The sequence below is a fragment of the Anolis carolinensis genome, chromosome 6 (assembly GCF_035594765.1).
Source record: "Anolis carolinensis isolate JA03-04 chromosome 6, rAnoCar3.1.pri, whole genome shotgun sequence".
NCBI lineage: Eukaryota > Metazoa > Chordata > Lepidosauria > Squamata > Dactyloidae > Anolis > Anolis carolinensis.
This window is the reverse complement of record NC_085846.1, coordinates 10,486,009-10,513,618: the sequence shown is the minus strand read 5'-3', so window position 1 is coordinate 10,513,618 and position 27,610 is coordinate 10,486,009. Positions and strand designations below refer to the sequence as shown.

Below are 27,610 nucleotides of genomic sequence, written 5' to 3'. Positions count from 1 at the left end.
ATAATAATAATAATAATAATAATAATAATAATAATAATAATAATAATAAAGAATACCTTACATTGGAACAATAACCCAGTCTTGAGAAGGATGCTTCTTGAAGGAAATTCCTAACACCATAAAATGGATGTGAGACATAATCCCTCCTATAAGAATTTCACCTGGTTGGTACCATTCCTGTGGGATAAGAATGGGATCATTCCCACAGCATTTTGCAGAATATCCTTGACATACTGTACAAGAGAGAAGGAACAGCAGGAGCAGCAATAACATGACTGAAAAACTCTTTGTTTCCTGATGGCAATGTGTTCCTTTGAGATCTAGTTTCTCCAGTCTTGCCAGCACAGGTCTGGTTGAAACAAGCTGCCAAAGACAATCTAAAAAGGATAAATATTCAGTTTCTTTTTAGCATCAGAAGGTTGTGCATCAGATACTGATCTTAAAGCAATGATACTGAGTAAAAACTTATCCTAAAGGGGAAAGTGTAAGAGCCCAGGAAGGACAGATTCCCTGTCATCTTTAGTCCATGAGCTTGATCTGATGAAACTGAGTTTCATAAAACAGCATAACCATATTTGTGGTTGCTACTCTTTTTTCTTTGGAGCCAATAATGCTCTGGGGTAATGAATTTATGATGACAGCAATTATCATAATTATAAGGGAGAGATAATCCTGAAGTTTTGGAGCACTGAAGCAAACACGCATACAATGTAGTACCACAAGGGATAGAACATTATGTCAGTTGAACTTTGTTCTACCACATTTCCCTCCATTTTGTCATCATCCAGAATACCAAGAATTTTCCAATAATGGGACAAAGTTCCCAAGAAAAAAATCACATTGAAATAAAAATTCGTATTTGTGTCAGTCAATTTTTAGCTGGCTTCAGCTTGGGAAACTTCTGGGCATTTAAGAATGAAGTACTCAGGATCTCTTCACACGGGGCACTTTTGCCCTATTTTGCTGCTTTTAATCTCGGCAAGGACAGGGCCTGTTGTGAGCCATCACACATGCACGGCAGGCCCCGTTCACATTCCTCCCAAAGTGGGAGGATTAAAAAATAGATGGAACATCATACAATGTTTTTCCCTTACCTTCCATATCACTCTCCTCTCTTGATGATTTATTAGATATTTGTTAAGATTTATTAATTTACTGACAATAATCTTAACACTTCTACCCCTCCCTGTATCCCTACCATATCCTCTTCTTTGAATGCGTTATCATTGTGCTGAAGCTTGAGTTGAACACGCAAAAGAATTATGAAGAAGGCCCAAAAGAAAAGGCTAAAATTGTCTGGCTCTACTCCAGCTTTAGGCAAGCATGAGTAACACTTGAGAGGTAGTGTTGTGAGCGGTATTTGTTCAATTTGTTTCATTTGTGTATCTGTTTCGTACTGTCCATTCAGAAGGCACAGAAAGAAAGAAACAAAACAACAGTGTCATCCTGATGTAATTACTTATGTTAAAATATTCTTCAATTTCTTGACAGACACGACCTATTTCCAGGTGCAACAAGTGTAAAGCAGGCTATAGCAAAGTGAAGATTGAAGGGAAGCCATTTTGTTGCTACAGATGCCTTCCATGTCAGGATGGAAAGATTTCAGATCGAGTAGGTAAGATGATATGCCAAAGAGAACACCTTAGCTGTGCTGTACAATATGTACATAAGCAGCAGGTACACACTTGTTATTCGTTGTACAAAAATATCTAACTAAACTGCACATGATTTATAACAAAATATATAGGCTTATTTTTTCCTATGTTTTGAAGGATTGGGGGTGTGGTTGGGATATCGTGTTAAATATGTCAAAAGTCCAAACAAACCATTTAATCCATTTTCTTTCCAGCTATAGAATAGTTGAAAATGCATTTTTAAACAGGTTTCAATGACTCCTTGCTTCTCCCCCCTTCTTATACCTGAAATTGGGAGGTTGTTTGGAGAAGTTACCTGAGCATTGTGTGGTTATAACTTTTCATTATCTTCTCCTGGCTTGTCCTTCATCTATCCATGTAACATCAAGAGTTAACCTGAAGGTATAAAACAACTCTAGATAGGCATTTTATGAGCATATATTTGTGTTTTCCCCCTAGATATGATCAACTGCCTTCAGTGTCAGGAGGATGCATTTCCCAACAGTGGCATTAATGGATGCATCCTCAAAGAAATAAGCTTCTTGAGCTATGAAGAACCTTTGGGGATCAGTCTGACCACCCTTGCAATTGTCTTTTCTTTCATTACAGCTTTCGTGCTTTGGATCTTTGCTAAGTATTCAGACACTCCCATAGTCAAAGCCAACAACTGCAACCTCAGCTATACGTTACTCATTGCTCTCCTACTTTCATTCCTTTCCACTTTCCTATTCATTGGTGAACCTCAGAAGGTCACCTGTCTCCTTCAACAAATTGTTTTCGGGATTGTCTTCTCAGTGGCTGTTTCTTGCATATTGGCCAAGACTACCATTGTTGTTTTAGCTTTCCTGGCCACCAAACCAGGGTCTAGAATAAGGAAATGGGTGGGGAATAGACTGGCCAGTTCCATTGTTCTTTCATGCTCTCTATCTCAAACCACTCTTTGCATTGTGTGACTGACAACATTTCCGCCTTTCCCAGATGTTGACATGTACTCAATGAGGGAAGAAATTGTACTGGAATGTAATGAAGGTTCAGTTGTCCTCTTCTACTGTGTCTTGAGCTTCACAAGTCTACTAGCTATTGTCAACTTCACCATGGCTTTCCTAGCTAGAAACTTGCCTAGTCATTTTAATGAAGCTAAATTTATTACCTTCAGCATGTTGGTCTTCTGCAGTGTTTTGGGTGACCTTGGTTCCAGCCTATTTGAGCATCAAGGGGAAATACACCGTGGCTGTGGAGCTTCAGGTGCTGGTTTACTGAACTTAATTTTTCTCCCAAAATATTTCATTATTTTGGTATACCCTGAATTAAATAAGCCAGCACAGCTAATAAGAAGGGGAAGGTAGAATATCTATCTATCTATCTATCTATCTATCTATCTATCTATCTATCTATCTATCTATCATCTATCACCTAGCTGTCTGTCTATCTAATATCTATCCACTCAGTGGGCTTAATCTAAGAATAAACATGTTACTATAGTACATTAGAATCTCACTTATCCAACATAAACGGGCCGGCAGAATGTTGGATAAGCGAATATGTTGGATAATAAGGAGGGATTAAGGAAAAGCCTATTAAACATCAAATTAGGTTATGATTTTACAAATTAAGCACCAAAACATCAACAAATTTGACAGGAAGAGTAGTTCAATACGCAATAATTCTATGTAGTAATTACTGTATTTACGAATTTAGCACCAAAATATCACGATGTATTGAAAACATTGACTTCAAAAATGCGTTGGATAATCCAGAACATTGGATAATCGGGTGTTGGATAAGTGAGACTCTACTGTATATTTATGGAAGTGGTGAAGCTGAATTTACAATCAATTTGAATTGGGTTTTGAAGCAATGATTTGGAATTGTTGCACTTTTTTCTGAATACAAACTGAAATTTGAGTATTCACATTGTCCATAATCTTCCATGGAAAATTGAAACGATCCAACAGTACTTGGATGGTGGATAAACTTTGTCATATTGGAATAAGTTTTCCATGTATTAACCAGAATAAGTCTTTCTGAGGAGTGAGTACCAGATGCTGTGACTGGCTAGTTAGGCCCAAAAAAAAAATCTCTTTGAAATTATGTTTTCCTCCCACTGGGTTAATATCAGTGATGTATATGTGGTCCTTGTGCATGAAGACTTGGATGCTTGTGTTTGTGCACACAGTATCTAGACAAATAGATACAAGGGAAGAAAACACACCCAAATTAATCTACATCAAACCGGTCTGTAAACCAAGAGTTACACTTAATGTGTGTGCTTGTGTCTATGTTAGCCGCACCATTTAATAATCAACTGTTACATTATTTTCTCATCATACCAACTTTTTCATTTGCCTTTAAGATTTACTACCATTCATAGCTTTATTGATGCCAATAGACAACATGTTCCTGTTCTGCTACATTTTTTTAAAAAAATCTATCAGTTTTTTATATATAAAACACAAATTTGCAAGCACAATTAAAATTTTGGTATGCATAGGAAAGTGATTACTGGTTGAAATCTTTGAGCTTTGTGGGCACAGGCTTGCAAAGGCAGTGTCCTCTGGTTAGCTCTGACAGCAAGGATGAGTGGTTGGAGCTGCAGACCAACAGCTTTCAGCCGCCTGCAGAAGGAGCCACCAAGTCTCAGCAGGAGGAGAATGCAGACACAACACTTCAGGGCAGGCTACTGAAGGGTCAAGTGATCCTTCTCATGTGGAATTTCACAGAGAGCAAGCCCAATTACTCAGGCCTGCCAGGTTAGCTGAGCTACAGGCTACCAACATCAACACTGGTGGCCTTAGCGTAAAAGACTTTCAAAGTTGCATTCTTGTTGCTGGAAGCAACGTCATGCTGGATGGTGTTATCATGAACCCGTTTTGTGACTGGCTTTGTGAACCCTGGACTGGACTTGGACTTAAGTACATAGGATTTTATCTTGCACTTTGTTATGCTTTTACTCACCAACTTGTTTGACCTCGAAACCTGGACACTGACTACTGGCATTCAGACTGTGGGTTTAGGCTTTGATTTCAGAACTTTCTGTGTATGACTTTTGGGCTTGGATATTGAATCTCTGTTTGAGCATGAACAAGGCAGCCTCATGATAGGTGGACAAGGCAAATTGAACTCTATGCTGGGCACACAGTTTATTTAGACTGTGACACAGGTATCTACTATCTAGCATCTTCTCTTGAAAGTACATTTCATTGCCATGGTTGAATATATAGAATAGACTTATTCTATAAGACCTGAGTTGGTTTATTGTGGTGAGTTAAAGTTGAGTAAACCATGTGTGTGTGTAACATAATAAATGTAAACATTATAAATATATTACATTAATAAATAAAAAAAATCATGTCATCATTTAAACCAGTGGTTCACAATCTTTTTTTGACCAGGGACCACTTTGACCAGGGACCACTCTACAACATAAGTACCAAAAGGGTTACAAATCAGTTTTTGGTCAATTTTAGATTCGGTTTGGTTATCTGGAGTGCTGATTCAGAAAATTGTATTGGATAGACCACATCAGCTCTAGTTTCTGATACAGAACATATGCCATCCATTAGTCACATCTGCTTTCTTATAGAAAACCATATTTATCAATCTAGAGCTGATGTGGTCTATCAAATGCAATTTTCTGAATCACCACTCCAGATAACCCCAGGAACAGGCCTAAAAATGAAGACACCAAGGTGCCCCCGCTTCCAGGCACCACATGGAAGGGCTCCACTCAGGGGAGGGAGGAAAAGGAGAAGCAGCAGCCAGGAGGCTTGTTGTCATGCTTTTCATGGGTAGTCAGTCTCTCCCCTCCCTACATCCCCAATGCCTTGGCACTATAAGAGGGTTTTGTGAAACCAGTTGCTCTTGTTGCAACAGTGAAGTAACGGTGGGACATATTTTAGTTTTTGTGGACCACAACCACTGACTTATTTTATTCTAAAACCTGTAGAACACTTCTCTGTCCTTAACTTTAGTGGTTGGTAAAGGGCTACATTAAAGATTCTGACCTGAAGGCCCATTTCAAGATGTGGGGGCCATATATTGGGCAAGATCCAGTTTTGACAGGTAGCCCAACTGGAAGCTCTTCAGTCCAGATAGTGGGTTTCCATAAAGTGGGCAGACAAATGGGATAGAGACTAGGCTTGAGCACCTGAAGCATTTCCTGCATACCCCAACTGGCAGTGATTGGCTACAGTTCATTTCTGGGCACAATTCAAAATTTTGGTCATGTCCTAAACCCTTTATGCTTTGGTCTGAATGATCAGAAAGTTATATCTCTAAATACAAATCTGCTGGTGTTTTAAGATCTACAGGTAAAGCCTTTCTCTCAGTCCCACCCTCATCACAGGGACTCTTAGTGAGGACATAGGAGAGAGCTTACTCAATGACTTCTCCTACCTTCTGGAATGCCTCTCTGCAGGAGATATAAACCCCTTTGACACTGCCATGTAATTCAGATTATCAAAGCAGATAATCCACATTATCTGCTTTGAACTGGATTATATGAGTTTACACTGCCATATAATCCAGTTCAAAGCAGATAATCTAGATTTTATATGGCAGTGTAGAAGGGGCCTAAGGGTGGTTTTGAACAGTTACTTAAACTGATTTAAGAAGTAGATTTAAAGGAACCAGTTCCACTGTGGAGTGCCTACACAATAGAGATGGGCTTTCGGGACTTACCTTGTTCTGTTTCATGTCCCGGCTTTCGTCGAGGCCCTGATCTGTTTTCATCCGACCCCACAAAACTGGGAGGTCAGACATTAGTTATGTTTTTGTTTTGTTTCTCTTTTTTTGTTTGTCTGAGGGGGGGAAGGTGCCGGACAAGGCCACAGCAACAGCCATCACCGCTCAAATGCCCGGTAAGGAGCAGGCCAAGGGAGGAGGGGAGGCGCAGGATAACTCAGCCACCCCCAATCTCCTCCCCCCAGCCAGGCCTGTGCGACTAGGCCCAAAGCCTGCACCCATAGACCCAGACGTCTGGGCCTACGGGTGCAGGCTTTGGACTGGGCCTAGCCAGGTCTTGCAGGACCTACAGTCAAGTGCTGAGTAAGGATCATTCCTTATTCGGCATTCAGCTGTAAGTCCTCCGAGGCCCGGGCGCCTAGGCCCAGAGCCTGCACCTTTAGGCCTGGGAGTTTTGGGCCTACAGGTGCAGGCTTTGGGCCTAAGCACCCAGTCCTGCGAGACCCGAGCGCGTAGGCCCAAAGCCTGCTCCTGTAGGCCCAAAGCTCCCAGGCCTACAGGTGCAGGCTTTGGGGCTAGGCACCTGTGCCTTGCAGTACTTACAGTCGAGTGCTGAATAAGGCGCGATCCTTACTCAGCACTTGACTGTAAGTCTTGCGAGGCCCGGCTAGGCCCGGTCCAAAGCCTGCACCCGTAGACCCGAGCGTCCGGGCCTATGGGTGCAGGTTTTGGGCCTATAGACCCAGGCCCCACAGAGCCTACAGCTGATTGATCCGAAAGGCAGGCTTGGAACCGATATTCGTCCTGCCTGCCTTTTGTTTCAAGGCGGTTTTTATTTCATTGGGGGTCTTTCTGTTTTGCGCTATCCTAATGGATGATATGAAACACAAGCATGACTGAAACATATGAGACAAATTTCGTGCACACCTCTACTACACAATTCTCCCAAGAACCAGTTCAAGGCTGGGATGGTGGCTACAGTATGCACCGGGTGCTGATAGGAACTTTTTTTTCCGCTACCCATTCTGCCAGGATATAGTGAGTACATTGCCATGGCTGTTCGATATCAGTGCTAGGCCATGGCAGGGCATAGGACACGGATGCAGAACAATGTAGTTTCCTCTTGGGGTGAGATACTAGTTTTCCTTCTGGCCAGCTGTTTTTTTTTGTTTGTTTGTTTTTTTAGTGTGTCAGCGTTATCCCTGTGCTTAGGAGTTTTCTATTCTAAGCTCTCCCCTCCCTGCTTTTCTTTCATTAGTAGGCAAAGATGTTTTTGTTCAAACAAGCTTTTAATTTATAACTAAGGCTGTCATTTGGATGTTTAATTGATCTTTTAAACTTTTGTATGTTTTCAATTTATTTCAAAATGTTTCATGAGTGCAATTCTAATTGTTTTTACATTTCATTCTAAACAGTTTTGAATTTACTTTTTCTGGAAGCCAACTTGGATACCACTCTGAGAGAAATATGGTGGTATATTAAACAAATAGAGGAACCCTTCTTCCTCTTGTGCCAGACAGGCCTGTCTATAACTGAAGCTTGGATGAATGGTGTTGCTGTTGATAGTAGTGGAGGAAGAGGAGGGGGAGGAAAGAGAGGCAGCTTCATTACGAAGGTGTGAAAAAATGCTATGGAAGCAACCACATCTCTGATAATCGCAACTTAAGCTTTCTCATCTTGCAAATCTGCCCTAGTTCACAACTTGAACAAAATGTGCATGATCTCAACAGTTGCAAACACAGGGAACTTTTTCCTCTTCTTCTTGATAGGCCATTCATCTTCTTGACCCTGTCTTGTTTTTCACTGGAAACCCATTTGTTTCTCTTGCTATTTCTTAGTTAACCCCTGCTGACTTCTTCTGAGATAGGGACCAACATGATTTCTCCTTCACCATTGCACGCAAAGGAAAAAAAATGATTACTACCCTATAATTATGAAAATAACTACCTTTCAGGGCTCTAGAAAGATCAGAGAAAAATGGAAAACAATGTGCTCAGACTGACGGTTGGTATTAATACTCCTAGTATTAATATTCAGAGTAGAGACAGACACAGTTCAGTTTGCTGGATTCTTTGCAGTTCTTGTGATCAGGCATATAGAACCCACTGACAATGTCAGAGGAATAAATTCATGAGTAGGAGGTGTATTTGCATAAAAGATGTTCCTCCTCACAGTATCTGTATCCATAGTCCTGTCATACGTCTTGTGCAATAAGCCTGTGGCTAAATGTGGTGCTGGTAATCCTCTCTCTATAAAGCATCAGCAATACCGTTCAGGAGATCTGCTCATTGCTGGCATTATTTCTCAGATGTACTCGTTCTCTGAGCTGATGACATTTAGAAGACACCCTTCTGCAGAACCACTTGATGAGCTCATGTATGGGGTAGCTATTTGTATCCACCCCTTAAGATCATAAAAAAAAGCTTTAAGCAAGCTGGACTGGTATAATTTTAGTTTATGTGTGTGAGTAATTAGAGGGGGGAAATGCATTCTATATATATTCTGCTTTGGGATTGTATGGTTGTTGTCATTTAAACTGCTGATGCTTTTTATTACTATTACAGTTGTTGACTTTATATTTGCTATTCAAGGGTAAAATTAATGCAGTTTGACACCACTAGCTGCCATGGCTCAGTGCTATGGAGTACTGGGAGTTGTAGTTTCGTGAGGCACCAGAACCCTTTGGCAGAGGAAGTTGAAGACCTTGTAAAACTATAGCTACAACGATTCCATAGCAGTGAGCTATGGTCTCAAACTGCATTCATTCAACAGTGTAGATATACCCCAACTCTTTTTCCTGAAGCTGGAACAATGATTGCTTTATAAATTCCTATATTAGAATGGCAAGTATGGAAAGGGATCATTTTGAGGCTTATTGTGAGTAGGGGGCTATTGTATATATAATCATAACACTGATACAGTTATACCAAAGCCAATTTTGCAGGATATTCTTTGGGTGTGCATAGGAGTACCTGAAAAGACCCTCCATCTAAACTTCCACCTCTTTTGAACATTAATTCTCTCAAGCTACAGAATTGGTACCTTAAAGTATATTCTTGTTACTAGTCTAATGAAGTTCATTTTTGTGTGAGGAAAGCAGACCTTCTTTATATAGTCTAGGGTTTTCCAAGTAAATAAGGGATAAGGATCTTGCCCTTTAATGAAAGTTAAAAGAATTTCAGCAAATGTTGCTTTTCATGCAATCTCACTGTTATTGTTGTTGCTATTTTTTACCCTCCCTGGCACCCATATCTCCTTGTATTTTCTGCTGGCTTTCATCAATGTTGTATTTCCATTACTTCCTTGCAATAATGCAATTTCTGGCTTTATCTTTGTACATACTCATGTTGAAATATGACTGTTAGTCCCTCATTTAATAATTTGTCCAGTTCAGAAATCCATCAGACAAAAGAGAGATTACATAGACATTAAAATGTCAAATAAAGCAGTATGTGTTCTAATTTAACGTGATGCCATGTCTGTGTTTATGGCCCCCAAATCTGTCTGCTATATTCACAGAAGTCCTGGTTCCAGCATCCATTACCTGATTCTCTTTACTATGTTCAGTATTTTTATTAGGGTTATACTTTCAGGGTAAACCCTGACCCGTTTTGTGCCTTCGATTTTGTTGGGGGCTCTCATTCATGTTTTTGGGAGCCTCCTGAAATCAGGAGGGCAGATATCTGTTTTCCCTGTTTTCTATCGGCCCATGGAGAGGAGGCTAACCAGACTCCCCTTCCCACCATAGGCATTTAAACTGTTTCGACTCAGACATTCAGCTGCAGGCACTGGTGTGCACTTTAAGGAGGCCTTTTACCTGTTTCTCTACTCTAGAGGGGAAGTGCTCACTCCATACCACACACGTACTCTCTAAGGCAAGTTCTGTTTCTTACTCTAGAGGAGGCACTCAGCTACAGGCAGGCTGCACGCCATACATGCACTCTGCAAGGCAAGGAGGTAAGTTCTGTTTCTTACTCTAGAGGAGGCGCTCAGCTGCAGGCAGGCTGCACGCCATACATGCACTTTCCAAGGCAAGGAGGTAAGTTCTGTTTCTTACTCTAGAGGAGGCGCTCAGCTGCAGGCAGGCTGCATGCCACACATGCACTCTCCAAGGCAAGGAGGCTGCTCACGAAAAGCAGGCGAGGAGCCGGGATCAGCTCTTGATTGCTTTTGTGCAGGGAGGGGGCTTCCTGTTAATGCTCCTGAAGAAATGAAATTAGTGAAAGAATGAATGTAATAAAGGAAAACGGGTTCCACGCACAACTCTAATTTTTATGCAATATCAATCACATCACATTGAAATGGTATCAGAGATCATATTCCGAAGGAGATGCACTATTGTTCTTATTCTTATGTTTTTTTATACCCTGCTTTTTCTCTCCTGAAGAACACTCAAAGCAGCTTACATTAAAAGTATTACACAATTTAAAATAAACAAATATGCAAACCATGAAAAAGGATTTAACTCTCTTTATAGGTTCTTTAGTCAAAATTACCAGCACATCCTGGCTTTGGAGTTTGCTGTACAGGAGATCAATGAAAATCCCAATATCTTAGCTAATATCACACTGGGGATCCATGTTTTCAACAACTATTTCATGGCAGGGTGGACCTATCTTGCTTCAATGGCACTTCTCTCCACCCATGACAGATTCATCGCAAACTACAGATGTGATGACAAGGACAATACAGTTTCTTTTATTGTGGGCCCTAACTCCCAGTTCTGTCGATATGTTGCCAACATTTTGAACCTCTACAAGGTCCCACAGGTAAGACATACTCATGAAACTTTGAACTCCAAGAAATCATTCACTCCATCTTTGTGGTTTAGATCAGGCAACCAGTTGGGCTGCTTATCAGTAAAGCATTGGGCTATGTTTAGGATTTTAAATGTGCAGCTCCTTTATTCATTCCTGCTGTTTTGTAAAAATGGAAATGGTAGCAAACTCAAATGCAATCTGTTGGGTTTTACCAGGGTCAGTCCTATCATTATGCAGAATGAAGCATTTGCCTCCAGTAATGTATGGTGAGAAATGAAAAAAAGAGAAAAATAATATATCTGTCTCAGAATAACGATATTTTACAGTTAAATATGTTGAGAGGCAGCAGTATGTTTCTTATGAAGAAAACCGTGTGCTCTTCAGCTTTAACCAATTATAGATTGAGTATTCATTATTTCAAATATTTGGGATCAGAAGTGTTTGGGATTTTGGATTTTGAATATGTATATTTGCATATAAATGTATAATGAGATATCTTGTAGATGCGACCCAAGTCTAAGCATTAAATTTATTTATGTTTCATCTACAACTTATATTACCCGAAGATAATGTTATACAATATTTTGAATAATTTTGTGCATGAAACATTGAATGATCAGAAATCAAAGGTGTCACTAGCTCAGTCATCCATAAGGACAATTTAGAATTTTGGAATATTTTGGATTTCAGAATTCTAGATAAGGAATGTTCAAGCTGTATTTTGTTCTCAAGGGTTCGGAGAGGGTTCTAGAAGGATCTGGATATATGAAAAGAGGGATCTTATCCCCTAGCCAATACTGAAAAACAAAATATTTGATTAAGAGTCAGATTGTATTATAATCGGAGCCTCCGGTGGTGCAGCAGATTAAACCACTGAGCTGCTGAACTTGCTGACAAAAAAGGAGCATCAGCGTCTAACAACCTAGCAGTTCGAAAACATGCAAATGTGGGTAGATCAATAGGTACTGCTCCAGTGGGAAGGTAACGGCGCTCCATGCAGTCATGCTGGCCACATGACTTTGGAGATGTCTACTGACAACGCCGGCTCTTTGGCTTAAAAGTGGAGATGAGCACCAACTTGGAGTCAGATATAACTGGACTTAATGTCAGAGGAAAACGTTTTACCTTTGTCTCATATTATAATGGGGGAATGTGGCATTTTTCTTCTACAATTTTGAAGGGAAATCTGTTTGGCTGACCATGGGACATCTTATGATGACTGGGTGGAAATGTTGCTGCTTGTCTATGTAATAATGCATGTAAACTGGGAAATAAAGATGTGAACATTTATATATTTTTAATTATTCGATTTCTGTTTTCTTTCCTAAGCTCATATATGGATCTGCCCCTGTGATGAATATCAATGCCCAAGCTGCTTCACTCCACTGGATGTTCCCAAATGAGTACCATCAGAATGAAGGCATTCTCCGTTTGCTCTTGAATTTCAAGTGGACATGGGTTGGGGTGCTTTATATAAGTCATGAAAGCGGTGAAAATTTTGTATATGACATACTTCCCATGTTCCATCAGAAAGGTATCTGCTTTGATTTTGTAAGAAACTTGCCTCGAGAAACTTTTTCTACCAACATTGAGAATCTCGTGTTGAAGTATTATGAAATGTATGAGGTTATTGCAAGAAGCACCGCCAACGTTGTCATCTTATATTGTGAGAATCAATGCACAGTGGTTTTGAGAATGGTCTTCCATGATGCAGAATTTGAGGAGAGACCACCCAAGAGCAAAGTCTGGATCATGACAGCCCAGATGGAATTTACATCAATTCCTTTTCAAAGATATTTTAGCCTACGCTCCTTCCACGGTACAATATCTTTTGCAGTTTCAGCAAATGAGGTCTCAGGATTCCAGCAATTCCTTCAGAACATGAACCCTGCTTTGGAAAATCAGGAGAGCTTGATGAGGGTATTTTGGGAACTGACGTTTCAGTGTTCTTTCCCAAGCACTGCCTCAAATGAGGACATAGGAAACATCTGCACTGGAGAGGAGAAATTAGAAACCCTTCCTGGGTCTTTGTTTGAAATGACTATGACTGCTCACAGCTACAGTGTCTACAATGCTGTCTATGTGGTGGCCCATGCTTTGCAAGCTATGCACTCATACAAAGTTAAACACGGTGGAATGCATGATGGGAGGAGACAGATGCAGCAGCAGCTGTGGCAGGTAGGGTCCTGTGCATTTGTGTGTGGTATTTAGGTTTCCCCCATCTTGTACTTTGTTCAAAGGGTCTGATGAGTTATCTGGATGTTCAACTAGGGACTCGTATACCAGGAGGTTTACATGGCAGATCCAGGACTGTTGTGCAGATAGCCAAAGACCACATCCAACCTGCTGGACTGTCACCTTCACAGTATCATTGCTGAGTGTTGCAAAGATGGAGGAGATTCCAGAGTTCAAATTCTGGGGTATCCTGGAACTTTGGGGCAGTCTAGACACCTGGATCAGCTCCCATTCAACCCAATTCCCTGGTTGCCACCCTCGATCAATGCAAATAAAGGGTAGGCACTTTTGTTTATGTTGGCAGCAATGTCATTGCTATTAGACGGTTACAGTGTTCTATCTGAGCACCTTGCCATAGTCTAACCATAGCCTTTCAAGGGTTGTGATGTCGGGCTAGGGTACCCTTGCAACCAGCAAGAAAGAGTAGACATTGCCCTTGACCTTCTTGCTAGGCATGCAGATCAGTAGATTCGGAACAGGGTACCCACAATGACCTAGAGCTTTGGTTTTCTGTGAGTAAATGCAGTAACATGAAGGTAAAGATCCAATTTGGTCAATGTGGTCTCAGCCCAGCAGGATTGTGTAGACAATACCATAGCAAGTTTGGCCATATGTGACTAGCTGCTTCTGGAACATATCTGAAGCCCTTGATTTTGTGACTAGTGAAGAATCTCTCCAGATCTTCAGATGGATCTTCTTTATTTTAGATCTTTGCACGTTTTGCTATCTTTATCATCTACCTTATTGTCATTCTGTCACCCTGTATAGCTCCACCACTATTTGAGAAGTGTTTCATTTAACAATAGTTCTGGGGGGAAAGTTTCCTTTAATCAAAATGGAGAAATAGAAGCTGGTTTTGATATTATCAACTGGGTCGTAGTCCTAAATCTGTCCATTGTCAAAGTAAAAATTGGAAAGATTGATCCTTATGCTCCAGTCGAGAAAAGGTTAAGCATTACTTCCAGTGATATTACCTGGCCCAGCATGTTCAACCAGGTAGGTCTTGTACATATTTTGGGATGAATTGAGAATATCTTTGCTTTTCAAACCATATCTTACTTCTCATGGTCCTGAAATTTTTAATACACAGGCCTGTAATTAAAAAAAGCATTTTTTTCAATATTGAAGCTATCTTTAATGTATTTTCGATTACTGAAGCTAAAAACACACATTTAAAATGTCATACCATGTGTAGTTTTTTTTCATTATTTTTAACAAAATTCAATTGTTACTCCATTTTGATTAGGCACAGATGCTGATGTCCCAGTGTGATTTCTTTTAATGTTTTGAACACATTTTTGTGTTTTGTATCCATGAATTAAAGTATTTTGAAAGTCCTTAGAGGAACTTAAGCCCTTACTTCTTTATTCTTTTGTGAGTCACTTATTACAAAATAGAAATGGCAAATCAAGTTGTGAAAAAGTACATGATACACTAAATCATTTTTGAAATAAGAATGTCAAATTTCTTTAAAGACCGTAGACATTAAATCAGTGGTTCCCAACCTTTGGACCTCCAGATGTTTTGGACTTCAAATCCCAGAAATCCCAGCCATCTTACCAGCTATTAGGAACTATGGGAAATGAAGTCCAAAACACCTGGAGGCCCAAAGGTTGGGAACCACTGCATTAAATAAAATAAGTTTTATAACTCTCAGATTTGAAGGCCTTTTCAAAAGTTCTGTACATCAAAAATACTCCAAAACAGAAAAAGGGGGTGGGGTCAAAAAACCACATTTCACGTTTCTCTGCTGCTATCCTTCACTTTAATAATAATAATAATAATAATAATAATAATAATAATAATAATAATAATCAAATATTATTTTTAGACAAAATATGTTACTTCCATTTATTCATAGGTGCAGCCCATTTCCGTGTGTAATGAAAAGTGTCAAGAAGGCTATAGTAAGATTAAGGTGGAAGGGATGCCATTTTGTTGCTATAGCTGCCTTCCATGTCCAGAAGGAAAGATTTCAAATCAGAAAGGTGAGATGTACAATATAAAAACATTTTATGTTATCTGTCACGGATAGGATTTCCTCTTGTAAATACACTTTGGTTTCTTTTCCAGATATGGATGACTGTATTGAATGCCAAGAAGATCAATATTCAAACGATGTCAGGGACTTTTGCATTCAGAAAAGCAGAAGCTTCTTGAGTTATGAAGAGCCTTTGGGAATTGCTTTGACCACTCTTGCAGTCTCCTTTTCTTTCATTACCATCTTGGTGCTTGCGGTCTTCCTTAAATACTCAGATACCCCCATCGTCAAAGCCAACAATCGCAGTCTCAGCTACACTCTCCTCCTTGCCCTCCTGCTCTCCTTCCTTTCCACTTTCCTTTTCATTGGTGAACCTCAGAAGGTGACCTGTCTCCTTCGACAGACTGTTTTTGGGGTCATCTTCTCGGTGGCTGTTTCTTGCATTTTGGCCAAAACCACCATTGTGGTTCTAGCTTTCCTGGCCACCAAACCAGGGTCTAGGATGAGGAAATGGATAGGGAGAAGACTGGCCAGCTCCATTGTCATTTTCTCTTCCTTTATTCAAACCATTATTTGCCTGGTGTGGCTGGCAATCTCTCCCCCATTCCCAGATTTGGACACACGCTCCATGGCTACAGAAATTGTGCTGGAATGTAACGAAGGGTCCACCGTTCTGTTCTACTGTGTCCTGGGCTTCATGGGGATGCTAGCCTTCATCAGCTTCACCGTGGCCTTCTTAGCCAGAAAATTGCCAGACAGTTTTAATGAAGCTAAATGTATCACCTTCAGCATGCTGCTCTTCTGTAGTGTTTGGTTATGCTTTGTTCCAGCCTATTTGAGCACCAAGGGAAAATACACAGTGGCTATGGAGATCTTCTCCATCTTAGCCTCAAGTGTTGGTTTACTGGGTTGCATTTTTTCTCCAAAATGTTTCATTATATTGGTGCACCCCACATTAAACAAGCAAGGACAGCTGGTAATACAGAAAAAAAAGTGAGGTTCAATCCAAGTCATGTCCCATTCTAAAGACATGACTTGGGTTACTGACTGCTTGATGTAGTTAATAGGCAATAAAGAGTTGTTTTAGTCTAAAAACGAACACCAGTTGAGATAATATTTTTACAGCATGTTTACACAAAAATTGACCAAATTTGCTGCTGTTAAGTTTTAAGAAATGTGGAATAAGTAGTTATGTTCATATAGGATAAATAATACCCCAAACACATGGGATCCTTTCCTTATCTTTGAACCTAAATAGAATCAGTTCTGGTTGGTCCTGTTGGATCAAGTACTCTCAAGATTTGATTTACTGTATTATGGAGTTTTACTACTGTTGTTTTCAATATTCTTTGCTATTGCTGTAATTAATTTTGCTATGTTTTATCATTTTAAAATCTGACATGTTCAACTATCACGTGAATGCGTTATCCCTAAATACATCCTAGAAATACCAAAAATGAGTAATGACAACTTTATCTGCAATGAATGGCTTTCCAAGATTTGAGAGAGATTGGATTCTTTCACATTAGGGCATTTTGAAATGTGTTCTCCATTTTGTGTCCAGATATAGTTGCATGGTTCCAGTTTAATTGTCATACTTACATCTTAGGGAAACCTTGGTTTTGCTGTTTATGAAGGAGTACTTTTGAATTTGCAACCAGACAGTTATATCATCCCACCAAACAACGAAGCTCAGTATTCTGTAGGATGCAACTCTGGAAATTAAAAATGGAATCATAGTGTTGAAATTGTGCAATGTAAACTAGAGATGTGTGTGAGCAGTACCCATTTGTCCTGTTTCACCCGTTCTTTTGTTCCTTTCATTTTGGTTGGGAGCACGTTAACGGGAACCCCTTCCCCAAAATGAAAAGAAGCTTGAAACAAAATAAAGGTGCTGTTTCCTTGCCTGCTTTTCCGGCCATGTGACCGCCTGAAATTTCCTCCTCTGTAGACCGAGGGGAAAGCATCACAGAAATAGTACAAAATTCACACATGGTTGTTTTACTCAGAACAAGGCATTTTCCAAGCAAGGAATAATATGTATGTACTACACGCAACATGCTGTTTTCTGTGAAATGTAAAGTTCAAGAGAGAATGCAAATGATACTTCATATTTCCCTGAGTCATGTAATCTATTTTGTGCAATGTTACTAACAAGAATATACTGAATTTATTTTCTTTCTTCTAGTATTATATTGCTTTTATTTGGGAATGATTATATTGAAGGGAAAGTTTCAATCAGAAATAAACAAGTTTATGACATATAAAGAGAAAATAAATGTATCAGGTTTCAGATTCTAAAATGGAAGCACTGTGGCATCTTTTTTTTCAAATTTCCTTCAAACTTGGAGTATGAAATAGCCATGCAAGACAGCTTTGTGGTTTTGCAGTAGCTTTGGGAGGACAGGGATGCTGCTAAGGAAGGAAAGGAATATCAACTCCACAATATCAATCAATCAACCAATCCACCTACATATGCAAATGTCCCCAACTAAATTCTGTCCTGTAAGTGCAATAACAGGGGGACATTAGTTACACCGAGTACTGTACTTTCTCATTCCTTTATGCATGCTGCTGGCAGTTTTATGGTGTTGTAAATTAGTTAAATTAGCCTCCTGCATAAAGCATACCTAAATTTCCTAGTTGACAGATGCAACTATCTTTCGGGCTGCTTAGGTAAAACGCAAGCTGGGCTATTTAATGGTCGGGGGCTTAACCCGACCTGGGCTTCGAACTCATGGCCTCTTGGTCATAGTGATTTATTGCAGCTGTTTACTAGCCAGCTGTGCCAAAGCCCGGCTAAGGCTAGTGCAATGACATATTGAAGAGCTGTGGAAGTGGGTAAAGTGCAAGACGGGGACCTATCTGGTGGCCAGGATAGAGTCTAGGGTCTGAGATTAATCACTTTCAAAGGCCTGTTGAAACCACTAGGTTTTCAGGTCTCTGCTTTCTACTTTGTGCTTAATGGCTTCATTGGATGGGGCTTGTTTTGGTGGCATATGCCGGTTCTGTTACAGTTTAGCTAAATAACCTGATGGCTCCCATCCCACAATGTAATACTACTTTCAGTGGGGATTTGTGGCTAAACTATAGTGGAACTGGTGTATGTTACCCCCGCAGCAGCACGGGTAGCACCAACAACATTGGGGGAAGCTGAGCGGCTGACCCTTCCCTCCATGGGATGGGGATATTTGTGAGTTGGGCGATGTGTGGCATGGGATGATGGATTCCCCATGCCCACTGATGGGAGCTGCTGGAGTTGCCACCATCTGTGGAAATTCTGGCAGCCTGTATGATCAGCTCATTTGTATCAGTCCGTAGGATGAGCTAGCAATTAAACAGTTTATTATATTACAGATACTCTTTGTAATGGGGGCCAATGGTGGCACAGTGTGTTAAAGCGCTGAACTCCTGAAGTTGCAGACCAAAAGGTTCCAGGTTCAAATTCCGGGAGCGGAATGAGCGCCCGCTGTTAGCCCCAGCTCCTGCCAACCTAGCAGTTCGAAAACATGCCAATGTGAGTAGATCAATAGGTACCGCTCCAGCGGGAAGGTAATGGCGCACCATGCAGTCATGCCGGCCACATGACCTTGGAGGTGTCTATGAACAACGCCGGCTCTTTGGCTTAGAAATTGATGAGCACCAACCCCCAGAGTTGGTCACGACTGGACTTAACGTCAGGGGAAAACCTTTACCTTTACCTTTACTCTTTGTAAAATGAGGTCATGAAGAGTTGGAAGCGACAATGAATAAGCAGCAGCAGCAACAACAACTCATGACTTGCTGCTGCTGCTCAGTCACATAGTCGTTTCCGATTCTTCGTGTCTTCATGGATCAGTCCACACCAGAGCTTCTTGTTGGCCTTCGCTGCCCCTAGTTCAAGGTCAAGCCAGTCACTTCAAGGATACCATCCATCCATCTCGCCTTGGTTGGCCTCTCTTCCTTTTTCCTTCCATTTTCCCCAGCATCATTATCTTTTCCAAGCTTTCCTGTCTTCTCATGATGTGGCCAAAATACTTCAACTTTGTCTCTAATATCCTTCCCTCCAGTGAGCAGCCGGGCATTATTTCCTGGATGATGGACTGGTTGGATCTTCTTGCGGTCCAAGGCACTCTTAGGATAGAATCATAGAATCATAGAATCATAGATTTTCCTTCAACACCAAAGTTTAAAAGCTTCTATCTTCATTTTTTGGGTTGTATCCAATCACTGCTTTCGCAACTTTATTATTAACTATGAAGGCTACTCCATTTCTTTGGTGTTCCTCTTGTCCGCAGTAGATCTGATGGTCATCTTTTGTGAAGTGGCCCATTCCAGTCCATTTCAGTTCACTGACTCCCAGAATGTCTATCTTTAATCTTGACATCTCACCAATAACCATGTCCAGTTTGCCCTGGCTCATAGATCTTACATTCCAGGTTCCTATAGTGTGTTGAGAACATTGGATTTGTCGTTCACCTTCAGCACCATCAGCCGTTAGCCTTCCTTTCAGCTTTGACCTAACTGCGTCATCACATCTGGGGCTAGTTGGACCTCTGCTCCTCCCCAGTAGCATTTTGACTATCTTCTGACCTGGGAGTCCTATCTTCCAATGGTATACTGACATTTCTCTGGTTGTAATGATCCATGTAGTTTTCATGGGGTGGGTTGCCATTACCTTCCCCAGGGATCATATTTAGTCTGACCTCTCTGCCATGACCTTCCCGTCTTGGGTGGCCCTGCACGGTATAGCTCATGGCATCATCGAGGCGCTCAAGCCCCAGCACCATGTCAAGGTAACGATCCTTTGCAGGGGGAACTCATGACTTAGTTGAGGTCAATGTGTTGAAGGCACTTAATGTGGATTGTTTCAGTGTAAAGTCAATTTTAGTCCTACCTACATTCATACCACAAAATCATTGACAGAGTCATTAGTAAGCAACATGTATCATGGCTTTATTTCAGTGCAATTAAAGAGATAGGTCTAGAAGCAAATAATTCAATTAGAAAGGAATGGTATACCAATTAATTATTGTGAACAGAATTCTCATTCATTTCAGAGAGGGAACCCAAAGTATCACTAAATATGGATCCAAATGCCATATACATTATTTTAAAAATGTAATGGAGAAGTTATAACTCCATGCTTGTCTGCCCTGCAATTATCATAATAACCATGAATAATTCTATGCACTCACAAATCCCTAAGAGGTTCCAATGAACATGACAAAACAATAAACTATGGGGAAAGAAATACTATTAATATTCTCTTTGTTGTGGAGTTAGAGATTGGCAGACATCCCTCAGCTTAGTTCTGCACATTCTACGCTGCTTACTGGCTTCCAGACAAATGCATGTATGGTCATACTTGCTATGCTGTCCTTAGGAACAGTGTTGAAAGTGTGTATTCATATTTTGTGTATTTTGACTCAAGATGCTATCTTTCATCGCACTGGTGTCAGTGGTACTGCCAGAAGTGGTGTGCTATACTCCTATTGCCAAATGTGCCATTGGTAATCCATTTCCTATCAAGCACAAGTACTATCATTCTGGAGATCTCCTTATTGGTGCGATTATTTCTCAGCTCTACATGCTCCCTAACCTGATAATGTTCAAAAGACGTCCCTCTGAAGAACTGGTTGATGATTTCATGTGAGTAGATGCTCTTATGTAAACCATATTCAGGACTAGACAGATGAATAAAAATAAGAATGCTGATGGGCTACTATCTTATTGGGTCTGGGAATGACCAAAAGGAAGTCAAGCAACCTCTTCTTGGCCATATTATGAGTAGTAGCAACAGTAGTAGTGGAATTCTTGAAGAAGGGAACATGTAATTTTAGCAGTTTTCTTTTATTGTTGCAATTACATATGCTCTGAAAATAACTGTAGCAGGCATCGGTTACTAAAATAGAAGCATTGTGACATAGTTTTCCAACTTTTCTTGCAGAGTTTTTACGCATCATTACCAGCACACCCTGGCCATGGCATTTGCTATCCATGAGATAAATAGAAATCCAGGACTTTTACCGAATACCAGCCTGGGCATCTATATCTCTAGCAGCTATTTCTTGGCAAGATGGATCTATCTTGCTTCAATGGCGCTTCTTTCTACACATGATAAACTCATTCCTAATTACAAATGTGATGTCCAGAACAAGGCAGTATCTGTTATCGCAGGACCTAATCCTTGTTATTTCATGGCAGCAGTTCTTTCCATTTACAAGATTCCACAGGCAAGATGGGCTCACGAGATGCAAAGAAAGCTAATGTTATTACATTTGTCTACCTCCTTTTTTCCTTTTCTAAGAGAAAACACATTATTAGCTTATCAATACTAATATTTGATACTTGATATGAATGTGAGTCAGGAATCTCAGATGTTTGGGGACAAATGCTGAAAGAGATAGCTGTGTTAGGGTATCATTAGAAACTAAACCAGTAGTATCGTTAGAAACTAAATAGTTTATTTAAGATTTCACAGTCTGGTCTCATGAAGTGGGCTGGGATACAGCAGTGGTTCCCAACCTTTTTTGACCAAGGACCACTTGACCAGGGACCACTCTCCAACATTAGTACCAAAAGGGTTACGAATCAGTTTTTGGTCAACTTTAGATTCAGTTTGGTTATTTGGGGTGCTGATTCAGAAAATAGCATTGGATAGACCACATCAGTTCTCATTTCTGATGCAGAACATATGCCATCCAGGAGGTTGCCATCTGCTCACCCAATCTAAAGCTGATGTGCTAGTAATAATATTTTGTGGGTAGTTGCCTATCCTTTCTCAATATCCCCATTGCTTTGGCACTATGAGAAGGTTTCGCGAGACCAGTTGCTCTCATTGCCGCATGGTTTCAAGGCAACAGTGTAGTAATGGTGAGGCTGTGGACCATATTTTCATTCCTGAGGACCACTGGTTGTCCACAGACCACAGGTTGGGAACCACTGGAATACATGAATACTTATGGTAGAATTTTGTACCTTTATGTAAAGAGAGGACTTTGTTAATCTATTTAATTTAAAATGCATAAAGGAATCCAGAAGCATTTTTTTATACTAATGGATTAGCCTAGTTTAAGCTCTTATGCACTGGATTAGAATCCAAGAATGCTTATGGATGAGTCAACACACAGTCTCAAAGTTGAAATTTGGCACCAATGCCCATCCACACACAATGAAAATGAGATACAAAACAGTATTTTAGGAATATATTAATTTGCTTCATTTCTTTATTTCCATAGTTCTTATATGGTTCTGCTCCTGTGTTGAACGGCAACATCCAAGCTGCTTTTTTTCACCACATGTTTCCAAATGAGGATAAGGAAACTTTGGGCATTCTCCAGTTACTATTATATTTCAACTGGACCTGGATTGGGCTATTTTACATAAGTAGTGAGAGCGGAGAGATGTTTGCACAGAACATATTACCCATGTTTACTCGTGAAGGTATCTGTTTTGATTTCATAGAAGGGCTACCCAAAGAAAAATATTCTACTGATCTCACTGAAATGGTAGCGGATTGGTTTAAAACATATAGGATTATAATGGAGAGCACTGCCAGTGTTATCCTCTTACATGGAGAAAACCAGATCATGATATTTTTGAGGACGTTGCCTTTGATTTCAGAATTTGAGGACATTTCAAGACTGAGAAATGGGACAATTTGGATTATGACAGCCCAGATGGAATTCACATCCCTTCCCTTTCAAAGAACTTGGAACATAGACTTCCTCCATGGTGCAATATCCTTAGCAGTTCCCTCAAAGGAAGTGTTAGGATTCCAGAAATTTATCCAGATGCGAAATCCTGTTTCAGAAAAAGAAGATGGCTTTATAAGAGTCTTTTGGGAACATGCGTTTGAATGTTCATTCCCCAAATCTATTTTAGATGAGGATGGTGGGACGACCTGCAGTGGGGAGGAGAGACTGGAAACCCTTCCTGGGTCTGTTTTTGAAATGAGCATGACAGGCCAGAGCTACAGTGTCTACAATGCTGTCTATGCCGTGGCACATGCATTGCAAGCCATGCTTTCATCCAAATTGAAACACAGAGGAATGGCAGATGGAGGGAAAAGAATGCTTCTTGATTTACAGTTGTGGCAGGTAAGCCCTGAGTGCATGAATGCAGGATAATGCATTACAACTGTATGTACAATTAGAGTTATATAAATGCTATCTGCTACAACATTTCCATGTAAATATAGAGTTTTCACTCCTTTTTGTCATGAGAAAAGCCATAAAGGATTCAACTCATATCCTACCTGTTTTTGTATCCCAGTTCCACAGTGGCCAACTAGTTGCTAAGGAGTAAGGAAGGTAAATACATGTTTGTGGTCATGCTAAAAGTGAGTATGCAGTAGTGGTTTGAACATTGGACTTTGGCTCAGGAGACCAAGATTTGAATCCCTGTTCAGCCATCAAGTCTTACCACCTCATCACACTTATAGTCCATCCCCTCATTTTACAGGCAGCCACAGTAAATTTACTGCCATCAGATGACTTCTAGTTGTTGCTCCTGCTCCCCATCACAGAACTACAAAGCAATTGTGAAATTGGGCAGACCTGTAATCACGGGGGGGAAATCATGAATTTAGCCAAAATAGTGCTAAGGACCCATTATTTTGGCTCAAAACAAGTGATGGGGTCTGTGACAGTCTCCGTTTGATTTCAGAGCTTGCCATGGTGAAAAGAGGTGCTTCAATGGGTGGTCCTTAGAAGCGACCTGTCATCCCTCTTTACAGAAGGTCATAATAACTCCTTCCCCTCACAAATTTCTTTAAAACATATTGTTCCAATTATAATATTGTACTTCGCAGAGAGCTGTTTATATAAATGCATTATTACTCCCTCTGATGGAAAGAAGTGGTTTTAAATAGCATCCCTGCTTCAAGGGTTCAGTGGGTTTTGATGACTTGCTTTAGAATCTCTGTAAGTTGGAAATAACTTTAATAATAATAATATTAATTGCCTTTTTCCACTTCTGTTTAGCTCCACCACATTCTGAGGACCGTCTCATTTAACAACAGTGCTGGTGAAAAGATATCCTTTGATCAGAATGGACAAATAGAAGCTAGTTTTGACATTATCCACTGGGTCACATTCCCGAACCAGTCATTTCTTCATGTCAAAGTCGGCAAACTAGACCCCAAGGCTCCTCGAGATATACTGTTAACAATTTCTGCAGGTGACATCACCTGGCCCAACCAGGTATTTGCTGCTCACATTTTAGGATATGTAGGTGTAAATAATATGGCACACTCATCATTTGGGGTGTTTATCCAAGAATAGCAGCCATTTTTAATAAGGGCTCACTGCTTAAGCCTCTTTGCAGAATATCTGAGGCAGCCATTTGTAATAGTGTTTTTTTTTTTAATTTTTGCCTTTTCCCCATCACTCCACACAGCCTTATACCTCCTTATACCTCTTTCATACAGCCAGATACGTAGTTTAGCATCCGCCCAAGGATTGTGGTTCTACAGTAGGGAGATTTTGAATGGGGTGCAGGGAGTTTGCATCCCATTCAAAGCCAGTCATACACTTGCTCTTAAGACTATTATTCAATTCCAGAATCAAGCTGTGTAGAATTGTATATTTCTTTAGATGAGACACTGGGATTCTGATTTTCACAAGACTTTCAGGGGTTTTCTTTTCTTTCTTTTTTTTAATGGACAGGCACTACCCCTCTCTAGATGTAATGATAAATGCTGGTTGGGCTTTAATAAAAGAAAAAAGGAAGGAAAGCCATTTTGTTGCTATGATTGCATTCCATGTCCAGAAGGCAAGATTTCAAACCACACAGGTAGGAAACATAGGATTCTCTATCTATCAGTTGAATCAAGTCTTATATATTTATTCCTGAAACCTGATGTTTGCATTTGTTAAAAGGTGTCTGATATGAAAAAGCCCTCCAGTTACTACTAGTTAGCTATGTCTGGAGTGATTACCAATTGATCTCTGGACTGTGTGAGTAGGCAGGAGGTTAAACCTCAGCAGATTCTCTGATTTTTCAAGTTTTGCTCATTTGGTACATTTAAAAGTATGTGGATGTGGAAACATGAGAAGGTAGCTTCTGTCATCTGTGTCCATGTATGTCCTCAGTGCAACATCAGCATTGACTGAGATTGCTTCAGTTGTACAGTAGAACTAACCCTGGCAAAAAAAGAAAGAAAAAAGATGCAAACCTGATTGTTTCTCATATTTATTTATTTATTTACAGCATTTATATTCCGCCCTTCTCACCCCGAAGGGGACTCAGGACATTACACATACCGTGTTTCCCCGAAAATAAGACAGTGTCTTATATTAATTTTTGCTCCCAAAGATGCTCTAGGTCTTATTTTCAGGGGATGTCTTATTTTTCCATGAAGAAGAAGTGACATTAATTGTTGAACAAAAAAATGAACATTTATTATATACTGTACATTAGTTGTCATCACAAACCAGCATAACCAGACAAACTGTGAATCCTATCAAGAATTTCTTGTTACTACCAATATTTCCATGTACAACACTCTACGGTACGTACATTTACTGATCCTGCATGCTCTGGTGTTCTGTTCGTTGGACATGCTTCCAAACAAAATTTTTGCTAGGTCTTACTTTCGGGGAAGGCCTTATATTTAGCATTTCAGCAAAACCTCTACTAGGTCTTATTTTCTGGGGATGTCTTATTTTAGGGGAAACAGGGTATAGGCAAACATTCAATGCCTTTTAACATAGAACAAAGACAAGACAAACATAGGTTCCGAGCGGGCCTCGAACTCATGACCTCCTGGTCAGAGTGATTAATTGCAGCTGGTTGCAGCTGGCTTGCTCTCCTGCCTGCGCCACAGCTCGGGCCCAGCTCATAGCCAAAATATCCTCTGAAGAGGCTGGTTAACTTCCAATTTTGAGGAATTTTTAGCTAATACTCAATTTGTTTAACCTTATGAATGTGCTGGTTTTCAACTTGCAACTCATTGTTTTTCAGACACTGATGAATGCTTTGAATGCCCTCGAAATCAGTATCCAAACAATGACAAAGATGGATGTCTTCCCAAAGAAATCACCTTCTTGTCCTTTGGAGAGCCCCTAGGGATCATTTTGACTGTGTTTGCTCTCAAGTTTTCTCTCATCACAGTCTTCATTCTGGGCATCTTCATGAAGTACAGGGACACTCCCATTGTCAAAGCAAACAATAAGAACCTCACCTACATTCTCCTGGCCTCCCTCCTGCTTTCCTTCCTTTGTGCTTTGCTATTCATTGACCAACCTAGAAAGGCGACATGCCTCCTTCAACAAACTGCTTTTGGTGTGATTTTCTCAGTGGCACTTTCCTCCATTTTGGCCAAAACCATCACTGTCATTCTGGCTTTCGTAGCCACCAAGCCAGGGTCCAGGGTAAGGCAGTGGATGGGGAAGAGATTGGCATATTCCATAGTTCTTTCTTGCTCTCTTACCCAAGCAGCTGTTAGCATTGCATGGTTGGCAATCTCTCCTCCATTCCCAGACCTTGACATGTACTCAGTGAGCAAAAAAATTGTACTCAAATGCAACGAAGGCTCAGGCAGTATGCTTTATGCTCTCTTGGGTTTCCTGTGTTTCCTAGCTCTTGTCAGCCTCACTTTGGCTTTCTTAGCCAGGAAGTTACCTGACAGTTTTAATGAAGCCAAGTTTATCACCTTCAGCATGTTGGTCTTTTGCAGTGTTTGGCTGTGCTTCATTCCAACATATTTGAGCACGAGGGGCAAAAGTATGGTGGCTGTGGAGATTTTCTCTATCTTGGCTTCCAGTTTTGGTTTATTGGGCTGTATCTTTTCACCAAAATGCTACATTATTTTGCTGAAGCCTGAGCTGAACAGCAAGGAGCAACTAATAAAGAGAAGGAATAAAGGAACTCACCTACCTTTCAAATGCAGCTAATGTGACCTGCCATCCATCCCACTGAGTAGGACTTTAAATGCAATTCAAAAAGGGGTACCTGAGACTTTCTTAATAAAACTGTGGGTGGGTGGGATTTCTTTGGAGCAGGGGTCCCCAAACTAAGGCCTGGGGGCCGGATGCGGCCCTCCAAGGTCATTTACCTGGCCCCCACCCTCAGTTTTAATAATATAATATATTGTATATACATATAATATTGATAATAATATTATGTTATACAATATAATACTAATAATAATACCATATAATAATATTAATTATATGTTATATATTACACTAGCTGTGCCCGGCCACGCGTTGCTGTGGCAAAGTGGTGGTGGTATTGGTTAAAAATTGTTGTGTAATTTTTATTTGACGTTATTTGCATTTTTTTATTAATTTTATTGTAAGTTATATTTTTATTTATTATATTTTATTATT

The 27,610-nt window shown here is 40.3% G+C and overlaps 2 protein-coding genes and 1 long non-coding RNA gene across 4 annotated transcripts; 2 read left to right on the top strand and 1 right to left on the bottom strand.

Annotated features, from left to right (window-relative positions):
• Positions 1 to 62: 62 nt before the first annotated feature.
• Positions 63 to 6,626, bottom strand: LOC134300029 (uncharacterized). Its single transcript, XR_010007293.1, has 3 exons — positions 6,315 to 6,626; positions 1,951 to 2,030; positions 63 to 377 (listed from the first exon to the last, which is right to left on the bottom strand). It is a non-coding gene; the product is annotated as an uncharacterized LOC134300029 (long non-coding RNA).
• On the top strand, positions 1,475 to 17,596 carry LOC100561967 (vomeronasal type-2 receptor 26). 2 transcript variants are annotated; one of them, XM_062984651.1, is made up of 5 exons: positions 1,475 to 1,615; positions 10,969 to 11,086; positions 12,407 to 13,255; positions 15,174 to 15,300; positions 15,386 to 17,596. In XM_062984651.1, the coding sequence occupies exons 1-5, from the start codon at positions 1,575 to 1,577 to the stop codon at positions 16,288 to 16,290; spliced, it is 2,040 nt and encodes a 679-aa protein (XP_062840721.1). In that variant the 5' UTR covers positions 1,475 to 1,574; the 3' UTR covers positions 16,291 to 17,596. The 2 variants fall into 2 exon arrangements, with proteins under 2 accessions (XP_062840721.1, XP_016850865.2); XM_016995376.2 differs by lacking the exon at positions 1,475 to 1,615 and having other exon boundaries at positions 7,034 to 11,086.
• A 5,637-nt stretch (positions 17,597 to 23,233) lies between these two features.
• On the top strand, positions 23,234 to 27,249 carry LOC103279575 (vomeronasal type-2 receptor 26-like). The gene is made up of 3 exons (XM_062957087.1): positions 23,234 to 23,374; positions 24,260 to 24,455; positions 26,241 to 27,249. Exons 1-3 carry the CDS (start codon positions 23,234 to 23,236, stop codon positions 27,170 to 27,172), a joined length of 1,269 nt encoding a protein of 422 aa, XP_062813157.1. The 3' UTR covers positions 27,173 to 27,249.
• The last annotated feature ends 361 nt before the right edge of the window (positions 27,250 to 27,610 follow it).

Coding starts and splice junctions, on each gene's coding strand:
- LOC100561967 (XM_016995376.2), top strand. CDS start 10,916: ATGGCAGGGTGGACCTATCTTGCTTCAATGGCACTTCTCTCCACCCAT. Junction 11,087..12,406: donor ACCTCTACAAGGTCCCACAG/GTAAGACATACT, acceptor TTCTTTCCTAAG/CTCATATATGGATCTGCCCC. Junction 15,301..15,385: donor AAAGATTTCAAATCAGAAAG/GTGAGATGTACA, acceptor TTTCTTTTCCAG/ATATGGATGACTGTATTGAA.
- LOC103279575 (XM_062957087.1), top strand. CDS start 23,234: ATGACAGGCCAGAGCTACAGTGTCTACAATGCTGTCTATGCCGTGGCA. Junction 23,375..24,259: donor TTGATTTACAGTTGTGGCAG/GTAAGCCCTGAG, acceptor ACTTCTGTTTAG/CTCCACCACATTCTGAGGAC. Junction 24,456..26,240: donor ACTGTTAACAATTTCTGCAG/GTGACATCACCT, acceptor ATTGTTTTTCAG/ACACTGATGAATGCTTTGAA.